Below are 12,300 nucleotides of genomic sequence, written 5' to 3' on the forward strand. Positions count from 1 at the left end.
CTTCCTGTCCTCCTGAACACTGTTCAAGTTGTGAACAGAGACAGTGCTGATCCTGGCACCAAACCCCTGGGGAACTGCTGGTAGCTGACTGCTGCTGGACAGCACAATCTACTCAAGGAGTATCCAGACAGTTTTGCCTGTTCAAACTGTGCCTTTCTAACCCAGCTGTACCTACAGCCTGGATGAAGTCAAGACAAACATCTCTGCCTCATCAGTGAAGCCCATCATCTCAACACAGAAGGTAATTGCTTTGGGAAGGCATGTATTACCCTTCATAAATCCATGCAGGCTGCTCACCATCACCTCTCCACCCACATGCTTGGAAACTGTTTCCTGACAATTTAATCCAAGTGCCCTTAGACTGCCTAGCTTTCAGCTCCTCTGACTCCCTCCTCCCAGCCCTTCTTGGGGCAAGACAAGTGTGCCATTTGTTTCCTTCCAGCCAGCTGGAATCTCCCAGCTCTCCCACACCTTCCAAGGTGACAGAGAGCAGTATCATAATGCTACTTGGCAGCTTCCTCACCGCCCATGGCATGTCCCAGGGTGTGCCCCAGACATGTGCATAGGCAGTTTGCACAACTGGAGTCAGCTTGGTCTTCCTCTGCCAGAGCAATGCCTTCCTCTCCCAAGCTCTGCCACTGGGCACAGGACCCAAGGGGCCTGAAAGCAGACCTTATCAAAGAAGGCTGGGCAAAGGCAGCAGCCTCAGCCATTCCCATGTCCTTTCTCACTCAGCCCCTGACCCATTAAGCAGTAGGCCCATATTTTTTTAAGTTCCTTTTCATTCATCAGAGTTGAACAGATTAACTACAGGGGAAAACAAATCTTAGAAAAAAATCTCCTGGTGTCAAAATAATCCAAATTTTCGTGAAAAAAACCTCTCTGAGCTGCTGGCATCTTCTAATGTCTGCTTTCTAAAGCTTGCAATACACACATACAAATGGTTCATTCAGCCAGATAATTTACCCATTAGATGCAGCATAGCTACATAATTAATGATGCTGTAGATCCTACTCAAGCAATGGATTAGTACTTTATTTTGCTTTGTGCTAGCCTTTTTTGCAAAAGCTTATGTGTTAACACTGATCTTGTGAACAAATCACAAACTGAAAATGTAGATTCTATAGTGTATACTACACACTACTCCAATTCTTCCTGTATTTTCTGTTGAAAAATTTATTCTTCTGCTCTCAGTTAATATAATTAAAAGCTAGAAACAGATACAAGTTCAAATATCAAAAAGAAAACTTCTCAACCTATCCAAGAAAAGACTACATTTCACTTTAGGGCAAGTACATAATATGAAACTAATCCAAGTCCCTTTGCTCTGCATCTCAATTTTCCATCTTGCCCCTCACAAGAAAACATATGGCTCGGAGATTTTCCTCACATTGTTCATAGATTCTGGTTTAATGGGTCACTGAGGCTTCAAATGCCTAGCAGAGAATTAATTCCTAACAGTGGATACTACTGTGATCAAATTCCCTAAACAGCTTTTTCTAATCAAAGTAAAAGAACCATTTTGGGGCCAGCATCTCACACCATTTTTGTTCTTGTTACCTCTTGGTAAAGTGGGACAATTTTATTGCTGCCCAAACTGAGGAACATCAGTCTCCCGAAAACCTTTTCTTTGACTGTATCACCTCAGACTTACAGTTTCTGATGGCAACAATTTTTCAATTTCTAAGATGGAATAATTATGGAATAACAACAAAGAAGTAGTATCTTGAATTTTAAAACTGCCTAAACTGAAGTAATTCTGGCAGCATCAGGAAATAAACAACCCTGTGTAATCTTTTTCTTTCTCACCTGTGTATAAAACCCATTGAGTGGATTGCATCTAATGCAAGTACAACTTCAGCAGTATAAAATCTTGCCCATTTCTCTGGAACATCATAGTTACTCATTAAATTCACCAGGTCCCCACCAGGCATATATTCCATCACCATGTAAAGGTAACGGTCATCTTGGAATGCGTAAAATAACTGCAAAAAAGCAAAAGCAAAAAATAAGCCAGTTATGTTCTTTGCTTGTTGGCAAATCAAAGGCACTTCTGTGCAAGCTGATTTCCAAAGTAACAGAGTTGCTGCAAAAACTGCAGCAACTCTGCATCATTCAGCAAACCTCCTAAAAAGAAGTTAACCTCCAAAGCCAGATCCTCCATCCCCTTATATTACCCTGGAAAAAGTAGAGTTCTGGTTACAAATTAGGATTAGTGTATTTGCTAAAATGAATTTTGAGATCATTTCAAAGAAAGCTCATTACGTTTAGACAAATGTCTTTTCCTTCTCACTGGGATGTTAGTGGACCCATATACAAAGATAAAATTACTCTGTTGCAAACATCTGCCTGATTCTATTTGTATCATCAGTTCATGTTTATTTTTCTATTGTCAACATTTATTTATTATATAGAAAATGAGCCTAAACTTTAAACAATAAAAAAATTTCCTTTAAGGTTGCCAGTCCTCTGTTCAACATGAGTATTGCAGGCAGATTATTCTTTACTTAAAACTGGATGAAATTCCTAAGTTTTATTCTGCACAATCCCACCCAGACAGATAGTAAAGCAGTTACCCATTTGACTTGGGTAAATCTTGAATGAGTTTGTGTCATTCCAGCCTAACAGAAGAATTTCTATGCTTAAGGGTATGAACAGTTTAAATTAACAAGATGACATGTGCACACACAATGCTCAATGATTGGTTCAGGCATGTTCCTCAGAACTTCAAAGGCAGCAGAGCCTCCCAAGAAACTGTCAGTGAGAACACTGAAATGGGGAAAAAATAACCAGAGCAGGCATAATTTGCAAAGATACACACAGAAATTAATATTTACAGAAGCTCTGTCTTAAGTACCTCTTTCTGGTATGCTTACTGGTGTGCTGGATGATCCAAATAACTACTACAGAGCAGATGCACCAAAATATATCTGGCAAACAGTTTTAATAATAAAGAGAATAGTTTATCATGTAAATGTGACAAAATACAGTTTGAAGCAAGTGTTATACCTGCTCTTTTGCATAGCATTGCTATACAAAATTGCTATTATCTTAGCCATGTATACCCTAGCAGACAAAAAAAAAAAAAAAAAAAAAACCAAAAAAGAGACTTCAAAACATGTAATTCCAGGTCATGCAGTGTTGCAACCAAACTATTCTATAATGACAATATTTTAAAAGTAGTATCACTTTACCTGAACAACCCAGGGACTATTAGCAAAAGCCATAATATCCCTTTCTTCCCAGAAGAATGCAGAATCAGATCTTTTTATCATCTCAAATTTGCTCAGAAGTTTCATAGCATACACTCTCCTTGAGGATTTATGCCTTACCTGATGAAGACAAATGTGACACACAGAATTAGTTTGCCATATTAACACATGAAGAACATCACTGAAAACGTTACTTTTCCTGCTTTACTATTTAACACATTTTGTAAGACTCTTCACATTACTATAAAGGATTCTATACTGTACATTCACAAAATAATTACATCTGACAATGCATTACTTTTAAAATACTTGCTACAACTTTTCAACACAGAAGTCCATAGGCATAGAAGTCACATAATCTGCATGTATGTGCCTTTAAAAGGACAAATATTGGCAGTTAGTGATGTTAAATACCATAAAGTTAAAACTATATGCATTTTCCAGAGCTCATTAGCAGATGTGTATACTTGCTGCTGTATCTCCAGTTTCTCCCACCAGGACTCGATTAAATAAAGCAGGATTAACAAGCCTGGCTGCTAACTTATCACAAACAACACACATCTCTCATCTGTGAGAATTATGTCCACAAAAATCTGGTGTAGTTCCTGAACTGGCAGAAACTCTTCTAGCCCTTAAGACTTCTTCAAGTGTCCATGTAAACAGTGGTGGTAAAGGCTAATTTTCTTGATTATGAGTAATACACATTCCATTTTAAGAGACAAGACTACAATGCAAAACAAGTACTTGTGCAATTGGACAGGACTGAAAAAGGACATTTCAAAAAACATTTTCATAAATTGTAAAGGAATAAAATTTCACTGAGCCAAAGGCTTTAATATTTAAGACTGCATCTTCTGAACACTACCCTGAGAAACAGATGCATGACAAATACTACAGAATACATTCAAATGCACAAATAGAAACTCAACTTACCAACTGAACCTCCCCAAATGCCCCTCTACCGATCACCTTCACCACTTCATAATCTTCAGCTTTCATGCGCAGATCTCTCATTTTATTTACTGTGTCTTTATCTACATGGAACAAAATTTACATTTCATATATAGCCAACTTAATTAAACCCATTTGTCTAACTTCAATTTTTCATCGTTTTTAGAAGAAGTGCTGCTCAAAGAACCTACATTGCCACTGAAAAATTCTCGGTAAGAATGCATGAACTTATTCTCACAACCAGTTACCAAAACCTGATATAACCTGATGCAATGACTCTACCGTACAATCCTATTACAGAAGATCTTAATTTAGAAATTTTGTTTAAAATAATTACCAAAAAAAAAAAGTTATGCAAAAATTTCATATCCAGCATAATCCTGCTTGCAAGCTGATCAGTATACAAATATTATTTCTGAATAAATATGCAACACAGCTGGGAAAGTGTATAAGAAAATATACTACAAGACGCTAGAAAAAATATTTTTTTAAAAAAGTTATGCTTTTCTGCACTTTCATGATTCCTAATACTCAAAAAAGTAGATTTTAATTTAAAACATGCAGTGGGAATCACTGCAATTATTTATATAAACCTGTCATTCTATAAACTAGAATAATTTACAAAGTCCCAGTGGGCAGATATTCTAATTCTAATTCCAAATTTGGTAAAAGATTAAAACAGTCTATTTTAATCCATGTGGGTCAACACTGGCATGAGACTACGTAGAAAAGCTTCGTGCTTTAGTATTTCTAAAAGCCAGGAAGTTCTACTAAAACAGATATGCTTCTAATAAAAAAATAATGCAATAGTATTCTATTTTCAAAAATAGTATTCTAGGCCTAAAAGCAAAGTTTAGAGAGAAATAAGGACAGGGAAAGAGAACGGAAGAGAAACAAGATATTTTAAGTTCATACACTAAAAACTGACAAAACAATTAACAGAAAATTATCATTAGATTTCTACCTACACAGGCCACAATCTAAAACAAAAGATTGCCTGCCTATCTATAATAAAAATTCAGTAAGATTTTATTACCTCAAGAGGAACAAACATAGTTCTGTTTGAATAAATACTCTGCAGCATTATTATCTAATGTAAAGCAACCATTTACAATGCAGCATAGCACAGGCTTATTCCGGTAAATTATAGCAAAATTTTAAATTCTGCCAAATGCTTCCACATAGAGATCAAAATACTCAGTAGTTCCAACAAATAATGCATTGCCTTATTTGCCCTGGTAACAACTGGCTTCCAGAACAGGAGGAGCAAGATTGCACAGAACTAAAATGCAACAATTTTCATGACAGCAATTTTCTAGCTATTGCTAACTTCCTCCCTAGTAATCTCACAACAGGAGGTTCACCTCTTCTCAACAAAAAAGCCTAAGCACAATATGAACCCTTAAATGGTATTCAATCACAAGCATTGCCTTTGAACAAAGCAGAATGAAGGCAAATACATCTGAAGAGCAAGCTAAACTAAGGATTTTAAAATTATGTAAGCCAAGCTTCTGATCAGCTGCGAATTGAAATTTACTGCTTGAAATACATACTAACACTCAGTTATTTTCAGAGACCATGTTATAGTAACAAGAGTGCTGGAAATTCGACCTCCACATTCTAGATCTGTTAAACAAGGTGTATCAGGCTGCAATAGACCTCCTTATCTCCCAGGACCAGTGGAGGACCTGCCCAGTTTATGCTGTATGAACAGCTGGGGTGGCTCCCATGGCAAAATCACCCTCTCCCAACTTGCCCTGAACTTTGGGTATATAGGCTCAGATGCTGCCTTGAAATAAACTGAGTCACCACTGCAAAGCAGGGCTCTCAGACACCTGCAATACTCATTTCTTCATTCTGTTAATTCTATATGGTAGAGAAACGATACGGTTCTACATTTGCAAAAATCATCCTCACCACCTCAGCCAGTAGAGGCAGATTTTGGAGGCTCCACAAATATACAATGTAAATTAGGGAGAAGTAAAGAGGGGATAAGGAGTAGCTCATAGGGCAATCAGTCTACAAAATAAAGGAAGCAAACTCCCATTTTATTTGCCATCCAGAAATTTATTTTAAATTTCTGCAATAATTCTGTGATAATTCTGCAACCAGGCAGATGATACTGCAGAAAGATATTTTAAACAGTCTCCTAATAAAATAAAATAAACATGAATTTCTTTTTCTTTTTTTAATAGATATTCAAGGCAAACTAAGACTTCACAGTTCTCTCTAAGGCCACTACTCACACATCCACAGCTTGCTTTCATATTTCAGCAAACACTGCAAGTTAATGTTTCAAAGGCAGTTTGAAGGGAACTAATGGGTTCTGTTCTTCACCTTCAGATTACTTCACGTCACATCTTACACAGTATATAATTTATACCTAAAAGATATTCATTATCAGGTTGTAAATGTAAAAGTTTTCTTTCACTCAGCCCCTATTGCAGAAGTGAAGCTTTTTGAGACACACTAATGATTTCACTACTCATAAAAATTACATTCAAATTATCTGTTGCAATGAGTATTTCCTTCGCCTGATACAACTTCTCTTTTCTCCAGGAGTTTCACCACACCTTCTCAGTAAATAACTGAGCATACAAAATGTGCATGTAACTCAGCATATGGTATCAATACAGTTTGAACTGTGAAAAGTTAAACAGAACATTTGAGCTTAGGCTTTCAGTAACCAGCTTATGTGCAAATGAGCCATCAAAGAGATCTAGTGGACTCAAATATTCACACAAATGGAGATTAATGTAAAATAATCACCACAAATTCACTATTACAGGTTACAGTTGCACCCAGTAAACCATTTGAAAACACCGTGGAAACAAAAAAAAAAACATTCCACATAAATTTCAAACGAAAGACAAAGATTATTTTAGTCAAATTATTTTGTATTTACAAAAAACCCACTTTTATTATAGAATTGAATTGCTTAAGCCTGTAAAAATTTAACAGTATTAGCTTAATTTCAAGTTTTGCCCATTTAGTCTACAGGCAGAAACAAGTCTTCAATCAGCAAACATTTCTGCCATGATCTTCAGAATTTGCCAGTTTGGCAGCCTTCAGATAAGTGTTGATTCATAATTGCCTTTTCTGGGGTTTTCTTTGTTAGTATCTTGACTTTTTTTTAACTATGAAAATTATGGAACTCATTTCTATTTAAAAATCAACTTTACTATTTTAAAATGTTGTTATAGGGTATAATGTGCAGGAAATCTTGCAGTGGAAAAATACAAAGTAAATGCAGAGAATTCTGCAGACACATCAGCTGCATACACAAGTAAATGCATCAGCCATGCAGTGTAAGATTTTCATTAAAAGAGACCTTTTATACCAAAAAACCCAAAAGCTTACAAAATAATGCTCCAATTCTGTTAGTGAACAAATATTTAATATGATTCCAGGACATTGTACACATCCCTGTGGCATTTTATTGTTAATTGCTTATGATATCCTAGTACATGAAAATAGAAAACAAGTTATGGGAATCCAGGGAGTTGCCCTAACAAAGACAAGAGGCCTTTCTCTTAAAAGGCTTTGTGCCACTTCAGACAAGGCCATTTACAGGGGCAACAGATTGGACATTCAGTTGCTGGGGATGAGATTTGCATAGGCAGCTGTCACTGCTCAGTGGGAAATAAATAAATAAGACTCTTGCACCCAAAAACTCAGTGCACTCCAAACCCCTAGCTGCCTTTCAAATAGCTAGAACAGGTGTTTACGTTTTGATATTACAGACTTCTGTTATTTAGTAAATTAAACATTAAATACTTACACCTGTTTAAGAAGTTATCAATGTTCTTGTTTTTTCTTAAGGCAGGAAAATCCAAGTCATATACCAAAGCATCTAATCCATCCTGAAAAAAAAAAACAAACAAAACAACAAGCAAAATTAAGTATTTGAAAAAATAATTACCCATGCTGCTAACTAAAGAGCCAAGTTAAAAAAAAACAGTTGTCCCTATCAATCTTCCATGCAAATGAAATCATTCACATTTATTTAATGACTGTTAGCAGTTATGTGAAGCAGCTGTTACTCCTTCACTTCCATGGGACTCATCAAAATTTAATTCCATATGCTTCCATGTATTATTACCTTAATTAGCTCCATACTTACATGAAAATAATTACTTTTTCCAAATACAAAAAGGAATACCAGGTCTAATGAAGTTCAGTAATATTAAAAAGTCACAAGGCATCACACAGTAGGCACTTGAACATGAAATGGCAACTGGCAAATAGGACAAAGAGGGTAATTTAATTCACTAAATCAAACCCCTGCATTTTATCCACTGAATTCAGTGTGAATTCTCATGAACAAGATGTTGGCTTTATACACTCCTACTTAATTCTAGAAACAAACAAGCCCATCTGGCACTACTACCACAGCATACATCCCTATAAACAAAGGCAAACCAAACACCATCAGGAAACCCAAACACAACAAAGAAGGAGATAGTTTTAAGGTCTTGTTAAGTGCTGTGAACTTTGGGACTTACAGTTTAAGTCTAAGTTTGTCACTAGGTATTAATGACTCCTCAGTGGGTAGCATCTTCTTGCAAAAAAACTAAACCCAGTTTTTTTGGCTGAAAACCACAGATACGGCTTTGACTTGAAAATGATCAAGTATTCTAGGAATTATGTAACAAAGAATCAAAGTGCATTAGGGAGTCCTCTCTCCCTCAGGTAAAGGTAAGTGACAACGACAAAAACAGAGACAAAGGTCCTAAAATACAAATTGATGGATGCTACCCAAGCATGCAAGAGACAAACTTGTCCATTCATAGCTAGGTGTTTATGTTACCTATTTTTAACCTTCTTGGAGCGAGATATTAGACCAGACATATCTTTGATCTGATCAGTTCAGATCTGACTAGACCTAATTTGATTGCTTTCAGCTTCTAAAAGGATTTTCCTATCCTTTTTTCAGGATTGAAAACTGATCCATAAGTCTTTGCTAAGTATATCAAGTAACTGTGCATGAACAAAAGCTAGAGCATAAGCTTTCTGAAAGCTTTCCAGGAATATATAGTGGAGAACACATTTGATTTAGACTGAAATATTAGTCTTTGATCTTTCAGTTCAAATTCAAACCTATATTTCACCTCAGTCTTCACAACTGACTTTTAACTATAAAAAATCCCAAGTGCTATCAAAATCAAATTATTTCCTGGCTTGCAGTCCTCAGTTTTAAAGTATGTGAGACAGAAATTGTTTACTTCAGATATAATAAGAGTAAGCAGTAAAATCACGCTAGAATTTGAACATGGGTACCTCTCAAGGATAATCAGAATTACTTTAAAGGCTGGATATTATTAAAATTGTCAATTTTATAAAAATATTCCGTTTTTTAGCTACCTCTGCCTGCAGTGGCTCATTTTGAACTAAGAAATGCTAAAATGAAAATAACACAAATCAAGAAAAGCATTGCAGTATTTCACTTCCCTAAAATAAAGTCAGTTTTGCATCTTGTGCACTAAAGGATCATCTTTTTGGACTGACACTGATGATGAAAAAAGAAAACAAATTGCAAGGAAACAACTAGAAATAAAGTAAGAGGCCAACAACAATTTGGACTCAAGGTAGTTACAGAAATAAAACTATGAAGGTAGGGTAACTAATTTGTTGAGAAATACTTTGCAAACTACTAAAAGACACCTCTTCCAATGACACATGGCAAATATCCAGAAAAAAAATTAAATTCTCTGGTTCTGTTGAATAAATTAAGGGTGAACCATGATAACTGCTTGCACAGCAGTACAAAGTCCACCAGCAGCTTCTGTGCATTTATCTCCATGCTGTGTGAAGCAGTAGGAAAACACCAGCTACGAGGTGATTTTTAAAAGCAAATTAGAGATGGCAATGAACTATCAAAATCTGGGGTTCAATCTTCTGTGAAGCCTTCCAATCTGTAGAGTCAATTGATTTGTTCAGGTCCACAGCTAACACAAAACTTCCCCATGCCAAGCAGAAGCACAAAATTATCAAGTCCTGGTTGGCTCTGGAGTTGTGCAATTATCTGTTTCAATTCAGGGCTTGCTTCAAAAGGCAAAATTCAGTCTTACTTTATAGGAAGAGAGGTTTTAAACACCAAATACAAGAAATATATGAAAAATGGCAATATGTTTAAATTCATAACATTAATCTTACTTTTGTATCATACTTCTTCTTTCAAAATACTAAAATATAAGCCCATGCTAAAGAAGCATAAAGTACAGAAAACTTCATGGTTTCCTTGGTGTCTCAGGCATGTTAGGTATTTTGTTGTGTTATTTTTAAAAGTTTTAATTTAAAGATGGGAAAAAGTATACAAATTCAGTTTTAACATGCAAAAGCAAATTTCAATACTGTTTAACCTAGAATTCACCATATACAAAGTTTCCTGTTCTGTTCTTAACCTTCCAGTTCCTATATATGAACTCTATCAATTAAAATACTTAACAACTCTGAAATACAGATTTAAGCTCTTGATCTTCCATTCATTTGAAATCATATTTCATGATCATGCAAACAATATCTAAGGAAGCTACATGCCAAGAATTGCTTATTTAAAAGGCTCTTCAAGAATCAGCTCCCCTTCATTAGAGTATCCAGAGAATAAACTGGTTCAAAACTCCCATTAAAAAAAGGTAAGGATGGGTGATATTCTATAATTAAGAGACTTGCAAATCCTTAACTCTCAAAAGAATTCTTTTCTTCAACTGAAGTAAGTTTCTGAAGAAAAAAAGACCTTGGTATTATTTTAGTGTCAGACTGCAAATATAAGACTAAGCTTGAAGCAATTTTTGGAATCATAATTAATGGAAGTAAAATACTTGGGATACCTAGTGTATAACAAAAAATATGAAACAGCCTTACTTACATTAGCTAAAGCAGAAGAACTTGCAAACACTACAAGCTGTCCCAGCACAAAGGGAAGCACAGAAGCACAGCTATTTTTAAATGGTATCGCTAGAGGACAAACAGGGAGGAGTACACAAGCTCAAAGAGAGTCTGGTTCAAAGTGGAGCGGGTCAGAGAGATGGGAACACACTATGGAGTTGTAGAAATAATGCCTTGCAAGGAAAGCGTTAAGTCCAAATGGACATGATCATTACTGCCAGCGGCTGCTGAGATAGCTCATCTCTCAACTTTCTTCATTGCATCTTGCTCAAGCTTTCAATATGTCCTCTGACTTTCCTGGCAACACAGAAAGGAAGGAACATCACCTTTCCATCAAGGCCTACAGCAGCCATGCTCTCCTCCTCTTGAAGGATGACAAGATGTCATTAGTAGAGGCAATCATGCACAGTATTAAACAAGACAGCCTCAATTTTATGATGGATTTTTCCTCCACTTGGATGGGTGCCATGTATGTATCTTTAAATACAGCACATTCCATACTTCTTGGAAACATATATTGCGGCTTAGAGGTATTTTCAGCTAACACTGAGTTCTACCTTATTTTGTCATTACAGAGCAATTTTCCTATTAAGCTTGCAAGCCTACAAGGACATTTTCCTTGTAACAATTAAATTAGATTACTAAGATAAATTGATTTATACCTCCACTCACATGGTAATAGTATGTTGAAGGTGATTAAAAAAGAACAGGGAAAAAACTTCTTTTCTAATGTTCTTCAGTCAGTTTCATGATCTGATACAGCCTTTTCTATATCACATTCATTCAATAGTTTCATTATCTGTTTAGAAGACCTCATATCATCCTTAAATTTTAAAGAGGGCACACTGGGGTGTCATTACAACATGCCGAGTTCTTCCTTATGAAACCAACAATTCAACATACTCTGTTGGTTGAATTTTGCTCATTAATGCACCGTAATTAAAAGTTTAAAAGGCATAGTTATATGGAATAAAACCAAAGGTCAGTCTAGATGCACAGACTGGCTCTGGAGGTGACAGTAAGAGTGTCCAGGAAAGACGACAGGAGCAAGCACTGCCCAGCTGTATGTGTGAGCCAGAAATGGCACTGTCACAGCTAACTATGATGAAAACTTTCCAGACAACATTTTTTTGGTGATTTTTGTCTAAATGTTTTCTCTGTTTTAGTTTCTTGCTCTTACACAGATATGAATTCCACCACCTACAGGCTATACAAAAGTGTACCTCATCTCAAGCTTCCCACTCTTCAG

General features: G+C 36.0%; 1 protein-coding gene across 3 annotated transcripts in view; it reads right to left on the bottom strand.

Moving 5' to 3' along the window:
- ROCK1 (Rho associated coiled-coil containing protein kinase 1) overlaps positions 1 to 12,300 on the bottom strand; it is an 83,336-nt gene that overhangs the window by 43,444 nt on the left and 27,592 nt on the right. For all 3 annotated transcript variants that reach the window (XR_003381253.2, XM_005490719.3, XM_026795659.2), the window contains exons 2-5: positions 7,945 to 8,026; positions 4,146 to 4,246; positions 3,195 to 3,332; positions 1,810 to 1,985 (exon numbers count right to left, since the gene is read on the bottom strand). Coding sequence is in view for 2 of the 3 variants with exons in the window: in XM_005490719.3 (XP_005490776.1) it covers positions 1,810 to 1,985; positions 3,195 to 3,332; positions 4,146 to 4,246; positions 7,945 to 8,026 (497 nt within the window). In the remaining variant the exon portion in view is untranslated. The remainder of the gene's footprint in view (positions 1 to 1,809; positions 1,986 to 3,194; positions 3,333 to 4,145; positions 4,247 to 7,944; positions 8,027 to 12,300) is intronic.

The sequence above is a fragment of the Zonotrichia albicollis genome, chromosome 1, assembly GCF_047830755.1.
Source record: "Zonotrichia albicollis isolate bZonAlb1 chromosome 1, bZonAlb1.hap1, whole genome shotgun sequence".
NCBI lineage: Eukaryota > Metazoa > Chordata > Aves > Passeriformes > Passerellidae > Zonotrichia > Zonotrichia albicollis.